The sequence below is a fragment of the Aythya marila genome, assembly GCF_965140915.1.
Source record: "Aythya marila genome assembly, chromosome: 24".
In the NCBI taxonomy this organism is placed as follows: Eukaryota; Metazoa; Chordata; class Aves; order Anseriformes; family Anatidae; genus Aythya; species Aythya marila.
Genome location: NC_139065.1, coordinates 5,317,269 through 5,342,558, shown reverse-complemented (window position 1 = coordinate 5,342,558; position 25,290 = coordinate 5,317,269). Strand labels below are relative to the sequence as shown.

General features: G+C 62.5%; 2 protein-coding genes across 3 annotated transcripts; one reads left to right on the top strand and one right to left on the bottom strand.

Annotated features, from left to right (window-relative positions):
* Positions 1 to 1,836: 1,836 nt before the first annotated feature.
* Positions 1,837 to 7,207, bottom strand: LOC309887102 (small ribosomal subunit protein eS10). The gene is made up of 6 exons (XM_082778564.1): positions 7,093 to 7,207; positions 6,175 to 6,324; positions 5,620 to 5,791; positions 2,508 to 2,585; positions 2,186 to 2,241; positions 1,837 to 1,925 (listed from the first exon to the last, which is right to left on the bottom strand). The coding sequence occupies exons 2-6, from the start codon at positions 6,322 to 6,324 to the stop codon at positions 1,884 to 1,886; spliced, it is 498 nt and encodes a 165-aa protein (XP_082634690.1). The 5' UTR covers positions 7,093 to 7,207; the 3' UTR covers positions 1,837 to 1,883.
* A 1,751-nt stretch (positions 7,208 to 8,958) lies between these two features.
* PACSIN1 (protein kinase C and casein kinase substrate in neurons 1) lies at positions 8,959 to 24,788 on the top strand. Of its 2 annotated transcripts, none has more exons than XM_082778573.1 (10): positions 8,959 to 9,066; positions 19,580 to 19,712; positions 20,137 to 20,293; positions 20,380 to 20,615; positions 20,698 to 20,853; positions 21,141 to 21,316; positions 21,584 to 21,704; positions 21,792 to 21,913; positions 22,165 to 22,358; positions 23,267 to 24,788. In XM_082778573.1, the coding sequence occupies exons 2-10, from the start codon at positions 19,650 to 19,652 to the stop codon at positions 23,374 to 23,376; spliced, it is 1,335 nt and encodes a 444-aa protein (XP_082634699.1). In that variant the 5' UTR covers positions 8,959 to 9,066; positions 19,580 to 19,649; the 3' UTR covers positions 23,377 to 24,788. The 2 variants fall into 2 exon arrangements, with proteins under 2 accessions (XP_082634699.1, XP_082634700.1); XM_082778574.1 differs by lacking the exon at positions 8,959 to 9,066 and adding an exon at positions 19,111 to 19,196.
* Positions 24,789 to 25,290: the final 502 nt, after the last annotated feature.

Here is a 25,290-nt window from a genome sequence, read left to right as displayed (position 1 = left end):
CTTCGAGAATAAGGCGGCGGCTCCTGAACCCTATGGGGGAGCCCGGGCAGTTACGCAAAAAGCGGAGGCAAGGAGCCGGCCCCCGGCGCACATGGCTCCGCTTTGACAGCGGCCCTACGCAAAGCGCGCAGACGCCGGGCGGTGAATAGCAGACTTACGCAAGGGCGGCTTACGCCAGCGGCGGAGCGCGGGCGGGGGGCCGCGAACAAAGGGCAGGGCCGGGGGGGGGGGGGGGCGGGAGGAGACCCCTGGGGCTGGGGGGGGCTGCACAGCCCCGGCTCCCCGGGCGGCAGCTCAGGCCCTGGGGAGCCCTATAGGGGCTCCTTGGGGGAGCCGGGAGGGAGGGGAGTGCTTTGGGGTGCCCCCAGGTCGGGGGCTGCTCTCAGCAAAAAAAGAGGGGTTTGGGGTTTGGATTGCTGTGATTTGGGGTTTTTCTTGGATAAAAGAAGGCAGGCAGCACCCCACTGAGGCAGGGTGGAGAGGGGAGACAACAGCAGGCAGGGTCTGAGACCCCCAACCACCGACATGCTCTGAGTGTGAGGCCAGGAGCTGTTTGCCCCCTGCTCCGGTCAGAGCTCCAGCTGGATAAAGCAGGGCAGGAGATGGGGAAGATATCACAAAAGGCAATATTTCTGTTGGGGCACAGCCTTTAGACTAATGCTCTTCACCCCAGAACAAAATTATACACATTCACATGGATCTTCCCTTCAAAGGCTCTTTTTAAAAAATGAATAAAAGATCCAGCTCTCCGTACCCACTGCTGCCTGCTCAAGTACTCCAAGTGAGTTGAAATAGTTGCTTAATTTCACAGAAAGCTGGGCGTTTTGCTGAGCACACCGCTTCCCAAATTGCAGCACCACTGTAAATGCACAGGAGCACGCATCAACATTACCACAACACAAAGCAGGAGCTTGGAAAAGCCCCGGTGGACCTGGACAACCTAGAAGCTCACAGACATCACCGTCAAGCTGAAGGAGCTCCTTTAATGTGTATGCATGAAGAATTCGTCTCTGAAGTGCATCCTGGCTAAATCCAGTCATCTTTTCGCTAAATCACAGCCTACAAACTTCAGCAGTTAATTACAACAAAGACTCGAAGCACCTCGTCTCCCCGTACAGTTCCAACCTCCTCAGAGCCCCCAATAAAAGGCTAATTACACGCCCACCATTTCCCTCACCCCCCAAACTAGGGCTGTGATCAATCCCTTTCCCGGTGGGCTGTCTCACACCTCTGTGACATTAAAGCTGCCCTACACCATCCTATCCATGAGGCTGCAGAAAACCATTCCCCACGAGCCCCATCCCATTACCAGTTTGCGGCTGACACCTACTGGCCGGCCCCATACTGCAGGGGACCCGTCCCAGCCCCGCTCAGCTCCAGCCAGCAGATGCTGGCACAACTCCCTCGTTAAGCCTCGGTTAATTAACCCCGTGATTTCAGAACGAGGATAGAGGGAACGCTGACCTGCCCGCATTGTTGGTGTTCAGTTCACAGAGGACCTTGGGCCAACCCAGCTGAACTTGGTGAATTTTCTCTCTATGAAACGGAATCGTCTCTCTGCGGATTTCCTAGGAACGAATTTCTTCCTGGGCAGAGCAGACAAACTGCCTGCTGCTGCCCTGAGCCAGAGCTCCTCATTCCTCCCTAAGGATCACCCTTACACACTAGCAAACCTTCCCTCAGTAGTCACCAAACCTAGGAACTTCCCTCCCATAACCTGTTTTCTAACCAGGAGGCACCGCAGCATGGGTACGGCACGCCAAGTGTCTGAGTCACCCCCTGCTATGTGAGCTCCGGGCTCAGGCACTCCAATAAAACACGCGGATGGAAGCCAGGTGGCATTTTCACCTATTTTATTATACACAAAACATGAGCAGGAACTTCTACTGAGGAGGCTGACCACGTCCACGACCGAATCCACCTCTCTGCAACAGAAAAGGAAGAGCGTTACAAGTGCATTAGAAGTCGCCACTTTAATCAAGCGACAGCAGCAAATACACTCTGCAAAACCCACCAACACCATGACAGAGCCGGCTGGCTTTCCTCAACCTTGCTTTACTCTGACATGCACTGAGAGGGTCAGAGCCCAATACCTGACCCCCTGATCACGAGCACACAGATCTGACCTATCCAGTGCCTCCTACTCAAAACCCCCAAAACAGAAAGCCAACTTGAACACACTTACAAACTGGAATTCAGTGGCTGCTCCAGCACCAGCCTCAGCCTTCTTGTCAGCACCAGCTGAAGAGAGAGAAGAACGAGTTAACGACAACCCCCAGAACCCACTCCCCGGCACAGCACCACTGCTAGGAACCCCACAGCCCATCCCAACAGAATTTAATCGTATCCATGAGCAGACACAGACAAATTCTGCTGTGTAGATGTCTGAGCTCCACCAGCAGTCCAATTTTCCCCTTCTCTTCTCAGAAGGAGCTCTATGCCCGAGACAATTCTCCCAAAGAGGGAAGCTGCACGAAGAGTGAGAGCGACCTGAGCAGCAGACTCACGTGGCACAGCGCTGCGTCTGTACGTATCCCTGTCGGCTTCTCCCCGAGTAAGGCGCGCGGGGCGTTCCCCTTCCAGGCCTGTGAGTGAGAACAGCAACAGACACTTAGGGAGGGCACGGACAGCTCGCTTCACGTGTGACCCCACATCATCTGAAGGGGGGAAAAATCTCTCCAGTTAAGCATCACACCTGCCAGCATCTCACAGCTTAGACACCTCAGTGCATATAAACGGAAACGGAACAGCAATGGAGCAAGGAAAACTTCACTTGAAGGGTAACATCTACCAGAGGGCACCAGTGTGCACTTGGGCTGAACTCATAAATGATGTAAAAGCTGGATTACGGCATCCGACACAGCTACATACAAAAATCAGAGGCACGGGGGATCTGTCACATCTGACGAGCTCGTTCCCAGCTAAGTCACAAACTGGCATCCTGATCCCGAGCTAAAACACAGCCACACTATCGGTATCACAGATCCCCCACGATGGAGCAGATGAATAAATCTAAAAGCAGATTATCTGTGTAACATGAGATTAACACCAGACAGAACGCTTGCAGGAAAAATCTGGGGTGGAAATGTTGGTTTCTGGGTGACTCTCAGAGCTCCCCAGAGCAGAGACAAAACATTCTCCCCCTGCACCAGGCCAAGGTCTCAGAGCTTCCCACAGATCCCACACAAAAACCAGCTCTTTATAATAGAGACTTGATCACAAACACTACCCGCTGGTGTGCAAAGCGGTTAACTTTCCTACGAGTGCTTCCACATCCCTCTTTTCTCTGTGTTAAACTGTTACAGCACATTTCCACATATCTCCATGCCCATCTCCATGCCAATGACTTGTGGGGTTTTGTTTTCAGCTTTCCATCTGTCCATCCCTCATTTCTAAGGGTTCAATAGCACATGGAACAGACCCAAGTTACAAATACCAGCTCGACAGCAGTCTAAAACCTACTCCAGACTCAGCGCTCCAGCGTCTGTGCCAAGCCTCACTTGAGAATTGGCAGAAGTGCACAAAAGCACCAGAAAAGGCCCCAGAAGTTCAAGAAGCCAGTCGAGTTCTGCAGGGCTTGCATCCTGCACACCTCGGTCACTCCCAGTTTGTGCAGACAATGGGTAATTAACAGAGAAATGAGTAATTAACAGAGAATCAGTGTTGACATAACCATTCTCAGCTCTACCAGCCAGCCCTGCTCAGGTGTGCACTGAAGGTCACTGGCACTGCAACATGAAGCTTCCTCACAGTACAAACCTGGAGCAAATTTTAGCCTAGAACTGAAGAAGCCCCAGCCTGACACCAGAAACGCAGCTTCTTGAGCTCTCTGGATAAACACAGCTTCTGAAGAATAAATTTGTTAACATCCAAAGCTACTGAGAGATCAAAGGAACCCTCCCAGTCTGAGCACAATTCTCCCTTTTGAAGCCGATGCTGCGATTTTGTTTGGCTAAAAACCAAGTTTCAAGAGTCGCAGGTGAAAATCCTTGCTAGCACAAGCCCACAGCACAGCACCCGTCCCTGCTGACGGGGCTAGGATATGGCTCAGGAGCAGGAAGCACAAACTACCACACACCAGAAGTGCTGTCGGGCAGGGCTCCCCTTTCAGTCCTCAGCTGAGGGCAGCGTGGCACCCCGTGACCCTGCTCTCCACAGCTGGAAGGCAGAAGCCCCTCTCCCTCCTGCCTCTGTGGATTTCTTGTCCCTAGACTCGGTGGCACTGCTCTGCCAGCCCTGGCTGCGGTGATTCTCTCTTCTCTCTCTTATTTCTCCACATTTCCAGGAAGTTTTGGCCTCCCCAAAGACCCCCGGCATTTTTACAGTCCACGTTCTGCACTGGGGTGTTCCTGAGGAGAAACCGGGAAAGCCGCGCAGGAGGCCCTGCACAGAGCATTGCCAAACACCCCAGCAACGCGCACATCCTTCCTGCTGCAGCTGTGAGCGTGGAACACAGCAACCTCCGAACCCAGCGAGGGGAGCGGCGGCTTCAACACAGCCAAGTTTCTTCCTACGGCCCTGCTGTACAGCCTCACTCTCCCCAGAAGGTAACAGAACGATTCCCGAGCTGTTCTCAGGCCTGCACAGAGCCTCCATGTGGAAAAAGCGCAGCGTCTGCGTCCTGTGTGCAACGCAGGCAGATCCGCAGCCCAAACTTTGTCACACTGCTGTTTGGGAGTAGTGGGATACCACCTGGACACACACTTCAGGCACCTGCAAGCGGCTTCAGCGGACGTTTGGCAGGGAGCAGCCTGCGACAGGCAGCTGCTGGCGGCCTGGGGCTTCAGCAGGAGCAGCGCATCTGCTTGGGTGGGCACCTCGCTCGGGGATTTGGAAAACCCCGTGAGAAGAATCGGAATGAAACCAGCACGTCCCACTTACCTGGTGGAACTTTTTTTTTTTTTACAGCAGAGGCAGCTTTAACAGCCCAGCTCACCTAACGGCACCTGAACTGCACACAGCCAGAGCAGCGGGCAGCCAGCCTGAGCTCAGGCACCAGGCAAATCCCCACCTGAAGCACACCCAGCACTGATGTGCTGCTTTTGCTTTCTGTCACTGAGTCCTGCTACTGCTGAGCCCAAGTCTGGTCCCTTCCCCTGCAGTCCCAAAAGCCCAGCAGCCCCCAGGCAGCTCTCCGAAGGACAATTCATCGGAGTTCAGATTCTCTGCACCCACCGGACTCACAAGCACCACAGAGCTGTGCTCCTGCTGCAGACCTGCAGCCCCCAGCCGCGGGCTCTTCCCAGAGTACAGAGCCCTGAGCAGCCCTCCGGCACCTACGGGCACTGCCTGCCTCCAGGATCCCCGGCCGGAGCCCTCAGCAATCCCACCCGGTGCTCGCAGAGTGGGCCACGTCCCACGCTCAAGCACCTGGTCCCATCACACCCCCCTTTGCCCCTCTCCAGTCTGTTGTTACCCCATCACTCCAGCACCAAACACAGAAGCAATAAAACCTACACCCCTAGGAACCAACTACCAATGTTTCCACACCCCAAAATGACGGCAACTCACACCAGTCTGTGCCGAGAACAGCAAAACCCAGCTGCTTCCCCACACCATCACCCCATTCCCTGCTCCCTCCTGCCCCTAACAGCCACCTCTCCGCCAGCTTTTATTTACCTTTGGGCCGAGGTCTGCCGGTCTCCGGGCGGCTGCGGCGCAGGGTTGCGGGGACGATCTCCGGGGGAAGGTGGAGGTAATCGCGCAGGTACTGGATGCCCTCGTTGGTCAGGTACCAGTAGAAATGCCTCCACGCAAACTGCTCTTTCACATAACCGCGGGATTTCAGAGACTAGGGAAAGAGTTCTCGGTTATTTCCCAGTTATTGGGGGTAAAAAGCTAGTAACAGACAAAAGTTCACACATGAAAAATAAATCTGATGGCATTATTCCTGTTCTGTGAGAAAACATAAGGGTGCCACACATAAAAGCATCGGAGCTTCAAAAAAAAGAAAGCTGGGGATCACAAAAAACATCTCTATCCATGGAGAACACAGTAAGTAAAAAGGGAATAACAATAATCAGGAAAATGGGACAACCACCACACTAGGAAAGACACAGTGAACACAAGGCGATGTCTGACAGCGTTTATTTGCTAACAAGTGACAATATTTACTTACAGACAGCGACCCCCAGCCTCACGTGCCCGCAGCCAGCTGCGCCCTCCCCTCCGTACCTGCATGGCTTTCATGACGTGGAGGTTGGGCACGTTCTTGTCAACGAGCTCGGGGTGCTTGGGCATGTGGACGTCTTTCTTGGCCACCATCACGCCCTCCTTAAAAAGGAGCTCGTAGATGGCGATCCGGTTCTTCTTGGGCATCAACATCTAAACACAAAACAGGCAGGGAGTAAACACTGATGGTGTAAAATAAACACGTTCAGGTGACAAATGTCTACCAGAAGTGATACAATAACCACAGTGGTGCTTTGTATGAAAAGCTTAACACTTTTAAAAAGAAAAAGGTTGTCTCTTAAATGCCTTTTTGAACTAAAATTCACCATGCAAGCTCCTCAGCACCCCGAACTTGGGCTTTTTAATTCTAAAATGGATTTCTAACATTAAAACGTAGCTTCACATTAAGGACTACACGTAAACTACCTGCTGTCAGAGGGAAAGAGAGACAAGGGCCGGTGGGGCAGAGCTGGTGCTCAGGGCAGCGCTTCTCCCAGCTCCGCGGGGGGTGCTGGCAGGCCGCTGCCCCCCCTCACACCGCAGCTGCTCCCCCTCGCGCCCCGCAGCCGCCGGTTCCCGGTTCCCCTCCCGGTCTCGGACTCTCCCCCTCAGCCCTGGCCTGCCCACCTCGCCCCGGCCCCACCGGAGCGGCCCCGAGCGGCCCAAACACCCCCGGGCGCGGCACCCCCGGCCTCGGGGCCCGCCTCGGCCTCCCGGAGCGCGTCCCCGGGGCCTACCCGCGGCCTCCCGCCCCCGGCCCTCCCATCCCGCCAAATCGGGCCCCGGGCGCGCCCCATCCCGGCGATTTCCCCCCGGCGGGGCCGGGCCTCGTCCCCCCAGCACCGCCCGGGGGCTGCCCCACGGCGCCGCCCCGGGATGGCTCCGATGCGGGCCCGATGCGGGTCCGGAGCGCGGCCTCACCGTGGCGGCGGCGGCGGGGCCCGGACCGGAAGAGGAGGGCGCGTGCGCGGAGCGGCCGCTTCCGGCCTCCCGAAGGCCCCCTCCTGGAGGAACGAGGGCCGGGGGAGCGGAGGTGTCCGCGGCGCTGCCTGAGTGCAATGGGAAGGCCCCCAGAATGGGGGTGCCCCGCGCGGTGCCTGATTGGAAATGTCCCTTGGGGCGTCGCTGCCCCGCACGGTGTCCCCCCCCCCCCAAGGTGTCCGTCAGACATTTGGGGGCGACAGTAAAAAAGCACGGGGAGAGCCTGGGGCCGGGCCAGGTGCTCGGAGATGGCCTCCATCACCTCCTCTGCCACCTGCCTCCGTCATGGAGGAGCTGTCCCTGTGCATGGCAGCGCCTCACCCCTCAGTGCCTCACCCCACAGCGCCTCAGCCCTTGTCCCCCAGCCTCTTGTCCCCCAGCCCCTCATCCATCAGCCCCCTCGTCCCTCATCTCCTGGTCCCCCAGCCCCTCACCGTTCAGCCCCTCGTCCATCAGCCCCTCGTCCACCTGCCCCATTGTCCCTCATCGCCTCATTTCTCATCTCCTCGTCCCCCAGCCCCTCAGCCCCTTGCCCCTTAGCCCCTTGTCCCCCCCAGCCCCTTGTCCCCCAGTGCCTCGCCCCTCATCGCCTCGTCCCCCAGCCCCTATTCCCTCAGCCCCTCATCCCCCAGCCCCTTATCCCAGAGCCCCTCACCCCCCAGCCCCTCACCCCCCAGCCCCTCAGCCCTCAGCCCCGCCAGCACCAGGGCAGCCCTGGCAGCTCCCACACGTGCCCAGCAGCAATGGGATTTGCAGTGCCGGTGCCTGGGATCATCCTCCACAGATTAGCGTTTGAGGCCAGCCTCGCTCTCGCCCCTGCCCCTACTCCCCAGGCTGGTGGGGGCACGGCACGAGGGGCCAGCGGGAGGACGCCCATGGGGCTGAGCCAGGCAGGGGGGGCTTGGGCAGGGCTGCAAGCATGGCCTCTGTTTGTTGAGGCTGAAACATTCATCACAGGAGGCTCCCGCAGCCTTCTGCAGGTGCCCGGGGGCAGCCTCCCAGTGAGGAGGAGCAGATCCACCACCACCATGTCTGCTTTCCTTGGGGACACACTACGTGGGGACACTCATGGCGGGGCTCAGTGATCGGGGCTCAGTGCTTCTCGTGGGCTGCAGCCCCTGCTGCCACCAGCCCTGCCCTTGGGGAAGGGCTGGAGGTGAGGAGGAGGTGGCAGCGCCCTTTGGAGCCGGGCTGTAAACCCCTGGCTGGGATCCCGGGGGAGCAGGATGGACGTGCAGGTGTGGGGAGACTGCAGGACACACACCCAGCGCTGCAGACACCGCTCCCACTCCATCTTCCTCCAGCCCAGCGAGCTCCCCAGCAGCACCAGCACATGGCACTCCCTGCCCCGTGCCCTAAATGCCGCCTGTTTGCCCCCAAAAATGCCACGGCCAGGTGTCAGCGGGGTGCTCCCCATCCACCCCGTGTGGCCCGGGGGCTGCCCGTGGTTCCCATATCCACGGTCCCCAGGGGGAGATGTGGTGGCTCGGGGCTGCCCTCTCTGCACAGGGAGAGGAGAGCGGGGAAAAAGGGCTGCAGAGCGAAAGGGTTCAGGGGAAGGAAGGAGCGTGGGGGGACACAGCCCGTGGGGAGGCCGGGAACCCCCCCGCAGCCTCCTGGGCTTATTCCTCGCCGCTCCTGCGGTAGCGTTGTCACCTTGTGCTGCGAAGGAGTCATTACGGGAGCCGTGGCGGCGATTGGCTGGCTAAAAATGCCTCGGTAATCTCCGCGCTGATCTTTACCCCCCTCCTCCCCATCTGCCGTGACCTTCCTCCCAATGTGCAGATCCAGCCCGAGCGAGACGGAGCTGACGGCTTCCCCGCCAGCGCCCCGGCCGCCCCCGCTGCCCCCCGGCCTCCGCGGCCCCGCGGCCGCCCCGCGCCCTCCCCTGCTCCCCGCAGCCGCTCGCCCAAGGTACCGGCACGCGTCCCCGGGGCTCCCAGCGCGGTACGGAGCCCGCCCGGCCCCCGGGAGGTTGGCGGCGGTGGCAGGGGGCTCGCGGAGGGCGGTGGTGGCAGTGGTGGCCCCGGGATGCAGATGGGATGCTGGGGTTTGGCACGTCCCTGTGTGCCGCAATGGTGCTGCCACCCCGGGAGCCCCTGCATGGTCCCCAAGCAGGGGAGGGGGATATATTTTGGCATGGCACCTTGCTGCCCCTTGTTTTAAGCAATTTCGAAACTTCTCTAGGATTAGGGGCTTGCTTTCTGTTGTGGGTTCACTCCCAAAGTCCAGGCTTGCCAGCTTTTTTGGGTCACAATGAGGGTGCCTCAGGTCTGGGCTCAGCCTCCTGAACCGCCTGGGGAGCTGCTGACGGGTGGGAAATGGCAGCGGGGGTCTCGCTGGGGGGGCGGACAGAGGCTCTGCAGCATCTTGGGGCTCAGAGGACATGGGGCCAGCACTGCTGCACGTCCCCACCCTCGCACGCCCTGCTCCGTGCGTTACGCAAAAGCTGCATCACCTCCATAGCCCACACGGCCCTGCTGGCCCCCGGGGGAACCTGGGGGGCTGCGGGGGGATCTTGGGGGTTGCGGGGAGATCCTGGGGCTGTGGGGGGATCCTGGGGGGCTGCTGGCCCCAGGGATGGCCGTGCTCACCCCACCAGGCTGGGGGCTGGCACTGCGGGTGGCTCAGTCGCTGTGCCGCCGGGAGCCCACGGGTCAGCCCGCACCAGGAGCGGGGTCCCTCCGGCTCCCCATGAATGCACAGAAGACGGCTGGGAGCCAAAAAGCCGCCCCGAACAGCCTGCGATTGTCAGGGCTGTCAGTGCTGAGCAAGCGACCGCTTGTGCTCGCCTCCCCCCTGCCTCCTCGGTATGCGCTCGGCATCCCCCTACCCGCCTGGGGAGAAACGCGGGCTCCTGCCCTCGGCCCTGGGAGCAGGCTGGGTTTGAAGGAACCCATTTTATCTCCTTGTTTCTGCCCCTTTGGGGGAGCAGGGACAGGAACACCCCGAGGAGATGGAGGGGGAAGGCCAAACCTCACAGGGCAGAGCTGGGGAGGCTGCGGTGACTGCGGCAGCCCCCAGGGAGAAGCGATCTCCCGGCCCCTCGCACCCACTGGGGAGAGCTCGCCCCACCGAGCTGCCTGCGTCCCCTCCTCGCCGTTCTTCCACCTGCCTCAGAAATGGCCAAGTGAGTGCTTCACTAAACGGATTAGGGCTGCGCCTCCCCCCGCAGCCCCCCCCGAGCTGCTCCCACATCCCTCAGCCTCAGCCATAAAACTCGGGGCAAGGCGGCTGCTGCAGCACGGGGCGTCCCCGAGCTCGGGGGGCACGGTGACCCCGCACCGCCGCGTGCAGCTGATCAGCAGCGCACAGCAGAGGCGTGAGGAGAAGCCAGGAAATCAGCCCTTACCCCAGGGGTGGTTTTGGTTAGCGGCCCTGCTGGTGGCATCGTCGGGCTGTGTCCCCATGCCCTCCTCCGCTCGCTTGGGGACAAGAGCTGGAAAAGAGAGAGGAGAGGCTCGGGAAGATTAGAAACACCAAAGGGAATCGATCAGCTGCCGGTGACAGCGCTGAGCCCGTCCCGGGGTGCCTGCAGTGGTGTCCCCAGGCCCGGCCCCATCCCCTCCTGGGGCTTTGCCTCTCCTCGTGGTGCCAGGCTGCGTTTACCTAAAAGGATCAGGGCAAACGAGGCTGGGCAGCCAGCAGGCATCGCCTCATCACGTGCATGAAGGCAGGGCGAGGAAGGGATGGTGCTGGGAGCAGCAGCACAGGAGGAAGGTGCCGGCACCAGGGTCACGCGCCGCAGCCAGCCACAGCCCGATTTTGGCTCCCTGAGGGCCGCACCTCACCGGGACCCCCCCGTCCCCCGGTGCTGCTGCTCCTCCTCGGCCGTGCCGGGTGGTGCGTGGGCACCCCAGGGTGGGAGCGGCGCTGGGACAGAGCTGGGCTCTTCCCCTGCTGCTCGGCAGGAGCGGGGACACCTCGCTGACAGCTCTGCCCCACGGACAGACTTTGTCCCCGGCGGGGCAGCCACCGGGGCCGGGATTTGTGCAACAGCAGGGCAAACAGCGAGCCCTGCCGTGCTTTTGTGGGGGAGCCTTGGAGCAGGGAGCTTCCCCGTGGGGCCGAGCAGCAGGGGAAGGAGGCAGCGACCCCGACCTCGCCATGGGCTTTATGGCTGAGCTCCCCCCGGCCGCTGCCCGCACCCAGCTCGGCGCAGCGAGGCATTTTCCCAGGAAAAATGGAGCCTTTATGTCCCCGACACGGCCCCTGCCCCGGATGGGGCTCGGAGGGTGCCTTCGGGGCTGGGTATCTGCAGACAAAAAGGGGATTGTGTCCCTGCGAGCCGGGTTTCTGGCAGCACCTGCCCCGCGCCGGGGCTCTCCACAATGGCTCGCTTTTCTGTGTAATTGCTGCAGAGGGGCCAATTATCCTCCGCCGCTAATTATAGATGCAAAATAGCCCTGCGCTCGCATTCTTCCAGCGAGTCGGGGGGCTCCTGGGACCAGCCGCACATCTGTGGCGGGGGCGAGCCCTGGGCACGGGGGCACCCACACCACCTCCTGCCCCCTGCACCCGGTGGGAAGGGCAGGGAAGGGCTCGGGACGCGAGGGGAGGCAGACAGGAGGATGCAGTGCTCGAAAATCCCCCCTTCGTGCTGCAAAGGCTGGCATTCACGCCCCAAAAAAACATTTCTCTCCTCCCCTGCAGAGCCGCAGTGCTGCCTGCAGGGCATCCCCGGCCCCACAGGGACCCCGCTCGCCCCGGGGCTGCCCGGGCAGGCTGCTGGCAGCACGGCCAGGGATGATTTGCTCCTCGGTTCACCACGGCGCTCGAAGAATCGTAACTCCAGAGTGCCAAACGGCCCGATAAATCAAGGCTCATTTCCTGCCAATATTGGCCGCCGCTTCCCACGAGGAAACTCGTTTTATCGAGGGGGAAAGGAGAGGTTGTGGGAAATAGGAACCGCCGGGAGGGCGAGCGCCAGGAGGAGTTTGTTGTGGTTTTTGGTGAAGGAGCCAAAACGGGTGAGGGGCTGCGCACGTGGGAACCCCCCCAGGCACCGAGGTGCCCCCATCACCAGCTCTCCTGGGGCTGGCTCTGCCTTCTCCTGGTGCTGCAGCCCTACAACACTCTGAGGCCCTTTTTGGCCAGCTGTGAGGCAGGGAGACACGCTCGGCTGGCACGCAGGAGCACGGCGAGCCCCACGGAGCTTCATTAAGGATGGAAGTGCTCGTTAGGGGAAAGCTGAGCCGGGCTGAGCCTCACGGGACTGGGTCGCATTCTGCGGGCAACCCGATCCGGGCAGACGCAGCCCCAGCCAGCCTCGTTACTGCAGCTCCTGCGGGCGGCTTCGGTTACTCGGCTCGACCCGCTCATCTCCTGCTGGCTTTTAATTTCCCTGACATCACCCGCGAGCTGGGGGGAAACGCAGGCGCGGGGAGCTGGAGAGCCCCTCGGCACCCCAACCATGGTGGGCACCCAGCCTCCCGGGGACGTGGCACCCCGTGATAAGAGCCCGGGCACAAGCTGTAGGGTCTGGGAGGAGGCAGGACCCCGGAGCAGCACCCTGTGGGGCACAGAGCCCCCTTCGCCCCGTCCCGTGTTCCTGTCTCTGGTGCCAGCCCCTTCCCAGCTGGCGCAGTTGGTGCGGGGGCAGCACCGGCTGCCTCTCCGAAGGCGTTTTGGGGTTTTGTTTCTGCGGGAGCTCAGCCCTGGAGCCCTCCCTGCAGGGCCAGGGGGAGGAGAGGAGGCAGCGCCCTGCTCCGTCCCATCCTGCCCCCTCTGCACGGGGCACAAGGACCCCAAGGGGCAGTGGGACGAGGATGCCCTTGGGCTCCCCACTCCGCTCCCCCAAAACCGCAGCGCAGCCTAAGGGGGTAAAGGAGCCTGGCTCTGGCCCTACCGGAGCCCCACGGTGACAGCACCCAGCACAAGCTGGTGGCACCCTCCTACAGCCTCCCACAGCACCCCAGGGCCACCCCACTCAGCAGGGCACCCCAGAAAGCGGGTGCTGAGCACCCCCAGCCCCCCGGGAGGCTCCCGCAGCGTTGCAGCACGCCGGGGGCGCACAGAAAGGCGCGGCGAGCGCCCACCCTGCTGCTACCCGCTGCAAGGGGGTGGCCAACAGCCCAAGGTGTTTTCATGCTGGGGGGGTGTCCACTGCCCCCCCCCGGGATGATTTTGGCAACCTTTGCAAGCAGCGGCTCCATCCCTGGTTGTCTTGACAACGGGAGGCTGCAGGCTGGGCGCGCTCCCGCGGCCGCACGCCGCCGCTGCCCGGCTGGTGCTGAGCGCGGCACGGCGCAACGCAGCGCGCCCGTCCCAGCCAGCTCCCCCCAAAAACACCCCCCCGGACCCTCGCAGCCCCCCCCTGCCCGGCCCAGGTAAGCGGCAGCCCCCCCCTGGAGGGGGTTTGGCTGCGGGGAGCCTGGGAAGGGAGAGGGGGCAGCGGGGTGTCCCGTGGGAACGGGGGCGTGGGGTGCCCAGGTGCCTTGTGTGGTCTGGGGGTGCGGAGGGGGGGCTGCGAGGGACCAGGTGGGATGGGGCTGGGTTGTGTCCTGCTCTCGAGGCGGGATGTGGTGTCCCCTGGTCCGTTCTGCAAGCTGGGGGGGACACGCGGGTGACCTTCAGCCCCAGAGCGCGTCCAGGGGGTGCTGGGGCAGGGGCACGGCCAGGTTTGTGCCTCAGTTTCCCCAGCTGCACACGGAGGGGGGGAGGCAGCAGCAGGGATTTGGGTTGTTCCTGGCACTGCTGCCCCCCTGTCCAACTGAGCGCCTCACCCCACTGCTAAAAAAACAACCCTTTAGCCTCCCCCCAACAGCCCCCCATTTCCTTCCCCCTTGCTGAGCCCCCTCTGGCCCCAAGCCTCCTTCCCCCGCCAGAGGCAGCTGAATGCAGCCCCCCCCCCCCCCGGCCCTGCTCCCGACAGCCCCAGGCTCGGCCCCGGTCACCTCCTGCCACCGCCAGCCCCGGCCCTGTCCCACCGAGGGGATGGGGATGGGACCCCCGAGCCCCATGCTCCGGCTCCCCCCTGCCCGCTGCAGAAGCAGGGGGCCAGCAGCACCCACCGAACCCTGCAGCACCATCGCTCGCTGCTTCTTGGATTACCTGCAAACCTCATTTTGGGATTTCTGCCCAACCCCTGCTCCTGGGACCGCAAAAATCCCCCCCTCGAGATTCAGAGCATCCTTGTTTACAGCAGCGAGCTACGAAGGGGGGCTGAGAAAAGCTGCAGAGCCAGAAGGCAGTCGAAACCCCGCAAGCTGAGGCTCAGAGCAGCTTCCCTTCCCCAGGCCCGAGCATATGCGTGGGGCTGATAATCCTGCTCCAGCTCCCCTCACCCCACAGCCCCCAGAGCCCGGCCACATTCCTGGCACAGCCGCGGTCCCCGAGCCCGGCTGCGAGCTCCCCTGGGGAGAAACTCGGCGTTATCTGCAAATGCCACGCATATTTCCAGAAACCTGCACGAGGCTCGTAAAAATCCCTAGAAGACTTTGATGGGTGCCCTGCGTGCCGAGCAGGATAACTCCGGGGAGGGGAGGAGGAGGCAGGGGAACGTTTCTGCAGAGCACGCAGAAGGCGAAGCTGCCCTGGAGCATCTCCCCCGTGCGCAGCCCCCAGCCCAGCAGGACGGGCGTCCCCCCATGGGACACGGGGCTCGTGTAACGTCCCGGGGTCGGGGAACCTCCTTTGCAAACCCTCTGGGTTTTGGGAAGCTGCGAGCCCTGCCCCAGCTGGGTGCAGCGAGTCCCTGGTGCAGCCGGACCCCCCCCAGTGCTCGCCCCCCTCCAGCTGGGGCAGGGCACGGCCCCCGGCACATCCTGCACTGGGTTCCTTGGGAGAGCCTCTCCCCGAGGAGGTTTCCCACCATTGCCTTCCCCTCGTCCCCAGGGATGTGCTGCCCTCACAGCCACCTCGTGCGCCAGGGCCGAGCCAGCCCCATGGCACCGCCCTGCCCAAAACCCCAGGGAAAAGCCCCTGGCACTTGGAGACCCCAATCCCCTCCGCCTGGCTGCTCTCCCCAGGGCTCCAATCCTGCCCAGAGCCGTCCTGCCAGGACGCAGCCCTGCCGTGAGCTGTGCCCAGCCCGCTCCCACCGAGTCGACTGCTCGGGAAGGGCCCAGGTTCACCTCCCCCCCTGCCAGGCTTTGGCTCAGTTTGATAATTAGCGGGGCGGACACGCGTCCAGCCCTTCCCCAGCTTGCTCACGCCTCTCCAGGCTGCTCAGCCCCGAGCCCTGGGCTCTGCTCAGGGTGTGGAGCCAGCTGCCAGCATGAATCAGCAGCACCCAGCCCCTGGAGCAGCCCCGCTGGGTTGGGGACCCGCAGGCACCCCAAAACAGTGCTGGGAGGAGGACACGGCCCCATCCCGCAGCCCCCATCTCCCCGCTGCCCCCTGTACCCTGCTCCCCCCATCCCATCTCCCCTCTCCCATCACCGGCCCCCTTTTTGGCTGCAGGCAGAGCCCAGCAGCCCATCCCTTGTGCCACAGGAGCATCGATCCCTGCGTGGTGCTGGGACACCAGGAGGGCAGCGATCAGCCCTTCACCCTCCAGCACACCATCCACCCACTCCTCTGGCTGAGCACCAGCTTTGCACGAGGACCCGACATCATGTCGGGGGGGATCTCACACCCAAATTCTCACAGGAGCAGCACCAGGGTGCTGGTGCCACGGCACTGGGCGCCCGCGTGCGCACAGCAGGAGGGTGCTGGGTCCCGCCTGCGGTGGATGCAGCAGCCCCAGGGCTGCAGGGCCAGGCAGGATGGGGCTCCCAGGGCTCCCAGCGGGTTTGCATGTGGTTGGACTCTGCTCTCGGTGCTCCCTCAGCTGCTCCGTGCTGGTTTGTCCTCGCCGTGAGCAGTTCCCATGCAGGCATAGCGGCGAGGCGTCGCGCTGGCATCTGGTGCTGCACCCACTGAAACAGCAACGCCCAGCCCCACGCTGCAACCAGGGCAGGGAAATAACCTCCCCGCAGCCCTGCACCGGAGCTGGGGCTGCTAAAACACAGCCGGAGCCCCTGGTGATAAAGCCTCGCACGCAGCCTTGGCCTGGCACGCTCGCAGAAGGAAGGGGACACACGGCGTCCATCTCGCTTTGCGGCTCCTTGGGAGGGTGCTGCTGGGCTTGCCAGGTCTCGGAGTTTAATTGCAATAAAAGCAGCTCAGACAATTGGTTCGTTTCCAATTGCCTGAGCTCTCTGCTGCTGGAGATGGCCCTGCTGGGAGCCACCGAGCAGCCACAAGGCAGCAGCACGCAGCAGATCGCATCCCGGCCCCGGCTCACGCGCTCCTGCAGGCGAGGGTCCCCGCGCCCTCGTGGCCGTGGGGCTGGGGCTCTGCGCTGGAGCTGGGACGTGGGGTTTGCAGGAGGGTTTTGCACCAAGGCAGCTCCTTGCACGGCATCAGTTTGGGCTCAGGGGTTGGTGTTGGAGAACCCCGGGTGCTGCTGGGCTCCTCTGAAATGCTGGTGAAGGGGACCCGGCCGTATCGTGAGCCCACGTTGTGGGGGGGGAGATCGGGTCTGTCCCCGCCACCAGGCGCTGCTCTGGGGCCCAGCACAGCCCTCGGCTGCTCCCAAAATCGAGCAAACCTGGAGAGCAGCTCCAATAAACCTGGAGAGCAGCTCCCATGTCCCCATTGGGCTGGTCCCACCCCAGCCCAGGCTGCACCCAGCCCAGCCCCAGGTGGGGTCAGAGCCCCACCGAGCCCTTTTATTGCCCGTGGGGGCCGTCCCTCCTCCCCGTGCGCTCTGATTCCTGCAGACCAAGCGCAGCTGCCAGAGCGGCTTCCCCCCTTCCCTGGGTATTTTCACCAGGAATTAGTCACCGCCTCTCCTCCCAGCCCTGTCAGCGCTCGCAGCCCCGCACCAGGGCTCAGCCCCGGCTCCTTCTGCATTATCACGAGGTCACCCCCAGCCTGGGGCAGGATGGGGACAGGGACACGGGCTGGGCTCTGCTCCCCTCCTCACCATGCATCACTCTGATCCTGCTTTAGCAAAGGGCTCTGCAGCAGGAAAACCACCCCCAGGAGGCTGCAGAGCCCCTCCTGGCCCCCCAGAAGTGGGCAGGATGGGGACACCCGCAGACAGTTGCCACCTCCCCGAAATATGCCCCATTCTGGCTGCAGTGGGGCTGGGGCCACATCCCAGCGAGGCTGCACTGGAGACAGAGCAACCAACCTGCCTCCAGCCTCAGCCTGCCTCCAGCCCAGCCCCGGGACGGGCAGGTCCAGCCTGGCTCCAGCCGGGCACAGCACCCATCGGTGCAGGGATGCCCGGATCCCGTGCCCGTGGCACCGGCAGCGCCAGCCCTCTGCATTGCAGCAGCCTCCTGCCTGCACGGGAGCAGCACCCTCATCCCCGGCCCCTCTCTGCCAGCTCGGTGCCCGCAGGGGGGCAGGGACCCCCCGTGATGCCAGCAGGCTCCCTTGGCGAGCTGCGGCACCGAGCAGGGTGCCAAAAAGGATGGAGACACGCAGGGGGACCGGCAGCTGTGGGATCAACCCAAGGACATGCCAGCCTCTGCGTGGGCATGAGCTGAGACAAATTTCAGCGTTGCACTGTGCAGAACCCTCTGTAGCTCCTCTCCAGCTGCCTGGGGGGGGAGAAGTGAAGACCCGCACCGCCCTGGGTGCAGCAGCACCCAGCTGGGGCTGGCAGCTCGCCACGGTGTGGCTCGGCCACTGGGCATCGCTGCCAGCTGCCTTGATGTGGGTTTGGGGTGGCTGGGGGCCATGAGGCTGCATGGGGTGGTGGGCACGGGGCCAGTGTGGAGTGTATGGGTTTGGGGATGTGGGGGGCACACGGATGTGCATGGCTGCATGCGTGTGTGGCAGTGAGAGAGGCAACAAGGCGGCAGCGTGAGCTGTAGCAGTGATGCAGAGCCAAAAATAACCCCCAGGCTGCAGCTCGGACCCGATCACAGCGAGGAGCGAGCTGCGGCAGCCAAACCCCGCAGTGCCCCTCAGCCCCACTGCCTCGTGTGCCCGGGGGTCCCACAGGACCCCCAGCCGGAGCTGTGCTCCCTCCATGGCATCCCTCACCCCTGTCACCCTGAGGATGCCCTCGCGCTGCCAGCGCAGCCTCTGCGACAAAATTAAGAGCTGGAGAAGCAGAAACACGAACCCAGAGCAGCCCCGAACACCCCGGGGCCCCGTGGAGGTGCGGTGGCACGGCTGCTGGGCAGGAAGGTCGGGGACCCCGACCCCTGGGGAAGGTGGTGGCCGTGCCAGGGGTGCTCGGGTGCTGCGTGGGTGTTGCTGCGCCTCGCCGGGCGCACGGGGCCGGTGCTGGGGGCGCTCGGCGGCACCGCGGTCCCCTCCATCTGCGCCTCCGCGGCGGGGCGAGGGACAGTCACGCGTTTATTTTTAACCGTCTGGGGAGGGCGGCGCGGGGATTGGTGGGATTCGTGGTTATATCACTAAATCCCTGCGAGGCTCTGTTAGTTCCAGCACAGCGAGCCCGGCCGCGGCGCTCCAGTAACCATTTCGGCACCCCGTCCTCCATGCCCCGTCCCAACAGCTGCTGGGGGCCGGCAGCACGCAGCCGGGGGGAGCGGGCACCCACCCTTGGGTGGCACCCTGTGTGCCCCCCCCGGCCATCGCCCTCTCCCAGGGGCAGGATGTGACCTGGCTGTGATGGTGTGTGGCACCATGGCCATATCCCCCCTCACACAGCCCCTTTGGGGATGGGGCAGGGGAAAACTGGGGTGGTTTTGGCTGCTTTTGGCCACCCTGGTGGCAGATGCCAGGCGGGACAAGCCCAGCGCTTCCCACGGGAGCAGGGTCTGGAGCCAGGACAGGAGGGGTCGCAGTGATGCCCGTGGCTCCCACGGTCCCCTCTCCGTCCCCATGCGGTGCCACCTTGCTGGCCAAGTCCCCAGCCCCACCAGCATCCCCCAGCCCCAAAAATGCGTCTCCGGGTGGAGCGGCAAAGGGTTAAGCCATGCAGCAGGCCCACGTGACGCCACGGGGATGCCGTTTTTCTGTAGATCAGGACGGATTAGGCTGGAATAACAGGACGAGAATTTCTCCCGGCTGCACTCCCCCCACTCAGCGGCTCCCCCGGGGATGCGCAGTGGCCGGGCCAGAGCCCCCACCGGGTAAGGGCCCCCCCTGCATTCCTCCCCTCGTTTCTCCATCCCAGCAGAGAGGTTTTAGGGTTTCGGTGGCTCTGCGGCAGCTCTGCCTGCCCAGACGTTGCATAAGAAACCCTGGGGCTTGAGCAGGGCTCGGATGCCTGCAGCGGGTCTGGGTTTTGGATGGCACCTTGGGGGGGGATGTGGGGGGCACAGGAGGGGAGCTGGAACGGCTCTGTCCCCCTCCCCATCCCCTGCAGCTGGGTGCTCGCCCCGTGGTGCCGCAGGGCATGGGGATGGGGATGGGATGGGGATGCAGTGGGGTGGGATGGGGTAGGGTTGGGGGTCTCTGCTCGGCTCTGTGAGGCTGCTGTGAGCCCCCCCCCCGACCCCTCTGCTCCCCCCAGTGCATGAGGCTGCTGCTTGCCCGAGAGCCACCGAGCGCCCGCACTGACGGCCGAGGCCGCCCCGGGAGCCATGTCGGGTTCCTACGACGAGTCGGCGGCGGCCACCGAGGAAACGACCGACAGCTTCTGGGAGGTGAGCCCCGGCCACCCCCCTTGTCCCCGCGGTGTCCCCGTTAGCCGTCACCTCCATGGGCAGTGCCCTCCCTTCCCAAACCCAGCCCTGCGCAGGCGTCCCTGCCGCGGTGTCCTTGGGGGGGCTGCAGGAGGTGCTGCCCCACCGGCCCTCAGGGAGGGAGAGGAGGTGGCTGGGAGCAAAACCTCCATCACTGCAACCCCCTGGGGCACCCCCGGGCACTGCTCCCACGTCTGCCTGTCCCTGTCCCCATCCCCATATCGGTTCTCATCCCCATCCCTGCCCCCATCGCTCTCCTCATCCCCGTCCCTCTCCGTGTCCCCATCTGTTCTCATCCCCATCCTTCTCCCCATCCCCGTCTCTGTTCTCATTCCCATCCCTCTCCTCATCCCCATCCCCGTCCCCGTCCCCGTCCCCGTGCCAGGTGGGGAACTACAAGCGCACGGTGAAGCGCATCGATGACGGGCACCGGCTCTGCAACGACCTCATGAACTGCGTGCACGAGAGGGCCAAGATCGAGAAGTCCTACGCCCAGCAGCTCACCGACTGGTCCAAGCGGTGGAGGCAGCTGATCGAGAAAGGTACCGCGGGGAGCCGGGACCCCCGGGGGACACGGGAGGGGGGTCGGGGCCGCAGGGGGTGCTCACCCGTCCCCTCCGCCCCCCAGGCCCGCAGTACGGCAGCCTGGAGAGGGCCTGGGGGGCCATCATGACGGAGGCGGACAAGGTGAGCGAGCTGCACCAGGAGGTGAAGAACAGCCTGCTGAACGACGACTTCGAGAAGGTCAAGAACTGGCAGAAGGACGCCTACCACAAGCAGATCATGGGAGGCTTCAAGGAGGCCAAGGAGGCCGAGGACGGCTTCCGGAAAGCGCAGAAGCCCTGGGCCAAAAAGCTCAAGGAGGTGAGAGGAGAAGCACGGCGTGGGGCCCGTGGGACCCCCGGGTCCCTGCTGTCCTCACGTCCCCCCCCTCTTCTCTCTGCAGCTGGAGACGGCCAAGAAAGCCTACCACCTGGCCTGCAAGGAGGAGAAGCTGGCCATGACCCGGGAAGCCAACAGCAAGGCGGACCAGTCCAACACCCCCGAGCAGCAGAAGAAGCTCCAGGACAAAGTGGAAAAGTGCAAGCAAGACGTGCAGAAGGTGCGAGCCAGCAGCGCCGCGGGGCAGCTCAGCTCCGGGCTCACACAGCATCAGGCACCAGAAATGGCCATTTGTTCCCCATTTATTCCCATTTATTCCCATTTATGGCCATTTATTCCCTTATTCCTGTCCCTGTGCATCTGCACAAGGAGTGGCTGGGGTGCGCGAGCAGGGCAGAGATTTGCCCCTCTTGCTGGGGTGAGATCTCTCCCCCCGCCAGGCTGATTTTGCCCTGCGGAGGCTCTCGGGGTGCTGGTGTAACCGGGGCACCCCCCTGCGCCTTGCAGACTCAGGAGAAGTACGAGAAGGTGCTGGACGAGCTGAACAAGTGCACCCCGCAGTACATGGAGAGCATGGAGCAGGTCTTCGAGCAGTGCCAGCAGTTCGAGGAGAAGAGGCTCAACTTCCTCAAGGAAGTGCTGCTGGACATCAAGAGGCACCTGAACCTGGCCGAGAGCAGCAGGTAGGCGCCCCCCCGGCTGTCTGGGCAGAAAACACCCGTGTAAGGGCCAGAAAGCAAACCAAGCCCTGGGTGCTTCCAGGAAAACCCATCCCCTGCAGCACCAGGGGGCTCTGGCCAACACCGTGGGCACCAAGAGGTGCCGTAGAGGCGTCCCCCGGTGTCCCCTCGGAGGTGCCACAACTTCAGACATCTCCACCTCGTCCCCACTGCTGGGGCTCCCCAGGGGGGTCCATCCCACAGCCCCCTACCCCTCGCCTCTCCCCGCAGCTACGCCAACGTCTACCGGGAGCTGGAGCAGACCATCCGCCTCTCGGACGCGCAGGAGGACCTCCGGTGGTTCCGCAGCACCAGTGGCCCCGGCATGCCCATGAACTGGCCCCAGTTTGAGGTGAGGCTCGGAAACCCCCCCGGGATGGGCACCAGCAGCCCCCCGCGTGGCGGCAGGGTGCTGAGCGCCAGTGCTTTGTGCTCCCAGGAGTGGAACCCGGACCTGACGCACACGATAGCGAGGAAGGAGAAGATGAAGAAGGGCGAGGGGGTGACCCTGACCAACATCACCTCGGGGGAGACCAGCGCATCGGCGGGCGAGCGCGGGAGGTGAGGGCTGTCGGGGAGAGGGATGCAACAAATGCAACAAGCACTCCTTTGTGCAAATATTCTTGGTGCCAACAGGATGCCCGAGGCAGGTGGGGTGTCCCTGGTGACAGCCACTGCTCTGCTCCATCCCCCCCCATGTCTCGCTGGCCGTGCCCCCTTCCCCAAAAGCTCAGGAAATCCGCAGCACCCACCCAGATTTCGGTGTCACCCAGTGCCCGCCCGCCCCCCAACCCCTCTCCTTTCCCCCCCAGCGTCAGCAGCCACGACCGCGGGCAGACCTACAGCGCCGAGTGGTCCGACGACGAGGGCAGCAACTCCTTCAACGCCAGCGAGGCCAACGGTGGCACCAACCCCTTCGACGAGGACTCGGCGGGGAAGGGCGTGCGGGTGCGGGCGCTGTACGACTACGACGGGCAGGAGCAGGACGAGCTCAGCTTCAAAGCAGGTGAGGATCCTCACGGGTGCTGGGCTGTCCCGCGGGGCGTCTGCCCGAGATGCAGGTCTCCCGGCTGTGCTTTTTGGTGTAAAGTGACTGTCGTGGTTTAACCCGGCCGGCAGCTAAACACCACGCAGCCGTTCGCTCACCCTCCCCCCTCCCTCTCTGGGACGGGGGAGAGAAATGGAAAGTGAAGCCTGTGAGTTGAGATAAAGACAGTTTAATAAGACAGGAAAATAATAATAATAATAATAATAATAATAATACAATGATGATAATAGTACTACTAATAATAATATGTACAAACAAGTGATGCACAATGCAATTGCTCACCACCCGCTGACCGATGCCCAGCCTAACCCCGAGCAGTCCGGCCCCCTCCCCCCGGCTAGCCACCCCTATGTATTGTTTAGCATGACCCCAGATGCTATGGAATATCCCTTTGGCTAGTTCGGGTCACCTGTCCTGGGTCTGTCCCCTCCCAGCTCTTACTGCACCCCCAGCCTGCCTGTTGGCAGGACAGAGCAAGAGTCTGAGGTGTCCTTGGCTTGGTATAAGCACTGCTCTGCAACAATTAAAACATCGGGGTGTTATCAGCACTCTTCTCATCCTAAGCCAAAACACAGCATTTCACCAGCTACTAGGAAGAAAATTAATTCTGTTCTAACTGAAACCAGGACAACCCCAAAATGTGTTGGGGTTATCCCGGCTCTTCAAAACGTGGGGGTGGCAGAGAGGGGAAGGCTGGAGGGGAGGTGGGACAGGGCACATGAGGTCTCATGGGGCACCTTTCTGCCCTGCAAACCTGCTCAGGATCAGTCCCAGAACCCCCAGCAGCCCCACCCAGGGGAGAAATTTGGGGAAGGAGAGGCCCCAACACCTGCCACGAGCTCTCACCTCTCTGCCTCCCGCTTCAGGCGACGAGCTGACCAAGCTGGGAGAAGAAGACGAGCAAGGCTGGTGCAAGGGGCGCTTGGACAACGGGCAGCTAGGTCTCTACCCCGCCAACTACGTGGAGGCAATCTAAGTCTTGTGGTGTGCTCCTCGTCGCTGTCCGCAGATAAATCCACCCTCCGTTGTCTCATCTCTCCGCCAGCCAGCCAGCCATCTCGCCGTCCGGTCCGTCGCCCCTCACAGTTAGAGATTCAGACATATTTTCCGACCAAGCTTTTATTTTTTTAAGAGTTGTCTCCGAAGAGTATTTTGCATAGCCGCTTTTCTTCTTCTTCTAAGATAACGTGAAGCGAAAGATGACGTTGTCCGTGCTGCGTTAGCTGATTTGCCGAGCGAAAAGCCGATACCTCAAGATCTCCAAGCCCAGCCGGTGACAGCCCCTGGCTGGTGGCTTTTACAGACACTGACATCCTGAGCCGCCTCCCGACCGGCTGCAAGCGCTCCGAAATGCACGGCGCTGAAGCTCCTGGGACCAACCTAATTCGCCCCCCTGAAAATGAGAGGGAATGGGGTTTTGCTCCATTTATTTTTTGGCCGTTCCGTGTTCTCCCCGAGTCCTCCTCCATCCCTGAAGGAAGGGGACCAACGTCCCCTCCTGCCCCGCAGCCGCCTGTCCCCATCCAGTGTCACCGAGTGAGGTGGGACCAGCCCCAGCATGGAGCTTGGTGGCATCTCTCCAGCTTCCTCCTCCTCCTCCTCCTCCTCGTGGCCGGGTGCTGCCACCACACTCCAAGCCAATGCCCTGCCTGTGCTGCAGGGAGCAGCAGCGGCCTCCACAAGGGTGTTTATCCCGGGCCAACCAGATCCTAAAAGCGCTGCTGCTTCCCCAGGACCGCTCCGCAGCCCCACGCTGCCGCCAGCACCCCGCAGCCAGCCCGGGGTCGCGGGGACCCGCTGGGGACCATCCCCTCTGACCCCTTTTTGAGGTCTTGCACAGGAGGGATGGGAGCAGGTGCAGGGGGACACCCTCCAGGCTTACCCCATTCCTGCACCTGGGCTCTGGGAGCAGCATCAGCATGGGCCAGAGCCCCCTCAGCACCCATGGGTGCCCCCGCACAGCACTCTCACCCCTCCCCTCTTCTCCGATCATTTGATTTTTTCCACCCACCACCCTCAGCAGCATCGATGCCGATGCTTTCCCTGCGTATTTCCCCCTCTCCTCGCCTGCCCGTTCCATCGGCTGGCGAATTTTTTGGCCCCAGGGACCAGGCGCTCCCCCAGGAGCAGGGAGCGCAGCGCCGGGCAGCGCCAGCCCTTGCCAGGTACACGAATGGGAAACAAGAAAAAAAAAAAAAAAAGTCAGAAAAAAACCTAACCGACCACCTGTCTCAGCAATGCACCCCGGTTTTTTGTACATTATTTGTGTAATTTAAGAGGTATATATATAATATATATATATATTGTGATCGTATTACCGTGGATACAACAACTAAAGCAGCAAGAGAAAATAACCGAGCTCTGTAAGCGTGCTCCGGGTCTGGGTCCTCGTTTGCATGCGCCGATCCGGAGGCAACTCTGGGGGTTACAGACCCCAAACCCCAAAACTCTGGGGGTTACAGACCCCAAACCCCAAACCTGGGGTGAGCCCCCGAGCCCTTCTCATCCCCCCCAGACCCAGCCACATCCCCAGCAGCCCCAGGTAGGGGTACCCCGACCCTGAGGCTTTGGGGTGCTGCAGGACTGGGGCTCGGTCCTGAGCATGCAGCATCCTGCGGGGAAGGGGCTGCCTTTGGGATTAGCTGGGAAAGGGCCCAGGGAGCAGGGGGCTGGTGGTGTGGGGTTGGGGGAATCCCTGTGTCATGCACGTGGTTGGGGTCCTGGGGGCTGCGGGAGGGGGGAGCAGCTGTTTTGGGGTGTGCCGACCGACCGGGCAAAGCCTTGAGGAGCCCACAGGGGGATTCAAGGTAAACCTGCTTTTGGGGAGCATCCCCAGGGCCAGCAAAGGCAATGGGCTCTGACCAGTGCTTCCCAGTAGAAATGGGAGATG

Bases quoted from the DNA above. Each gene is read 5' to 3' on its own strand.
- PACSIN1 (XM_082778573.1), top strand. From the start codon at position 19,650: ATGTCGGGTTCCTACGACGAGTCGGCGGCGGCCACCGAGGAAACGACC. The intron at 20,294-20,379 runs GTACCGCGGGGA...TCCGCCCCCCAG, and splicing joins GAGGCAGCTGATCGAGAAAG to GCCCGCAGTACGGCAGCCTG. The intron at 21,705-21,791 runs GTGAGGCTCGGA...TTGTGCTCCCAG, and splicing joins TGAACTGGCCCCAGTTTGAG to GAGTGGAACCCGGACCTGAC.
- LOC309887102 (XM_082778564.1), bottom strand. From the start codon at position 6,324: ATGTTGATGCCCAAGAAGAACCGGATCGCCATCTACGAGCTCCTTTTT. The intron at 5,792-6,174 runs GTACGGAGGGGA...CTCTTTCCCTAG, and splicing joins ACGTCATGAAAGCCATGCAG to TCTCTGAAATCCCGCGGTTA. The intron at 2,586-5,619 runs GTAAATAAAAGC...TCTCACTCACAG, and splicing joins CGGCAGACCTCGGCCCAAAG to GCCTGGAAGGGGAACGCCCC.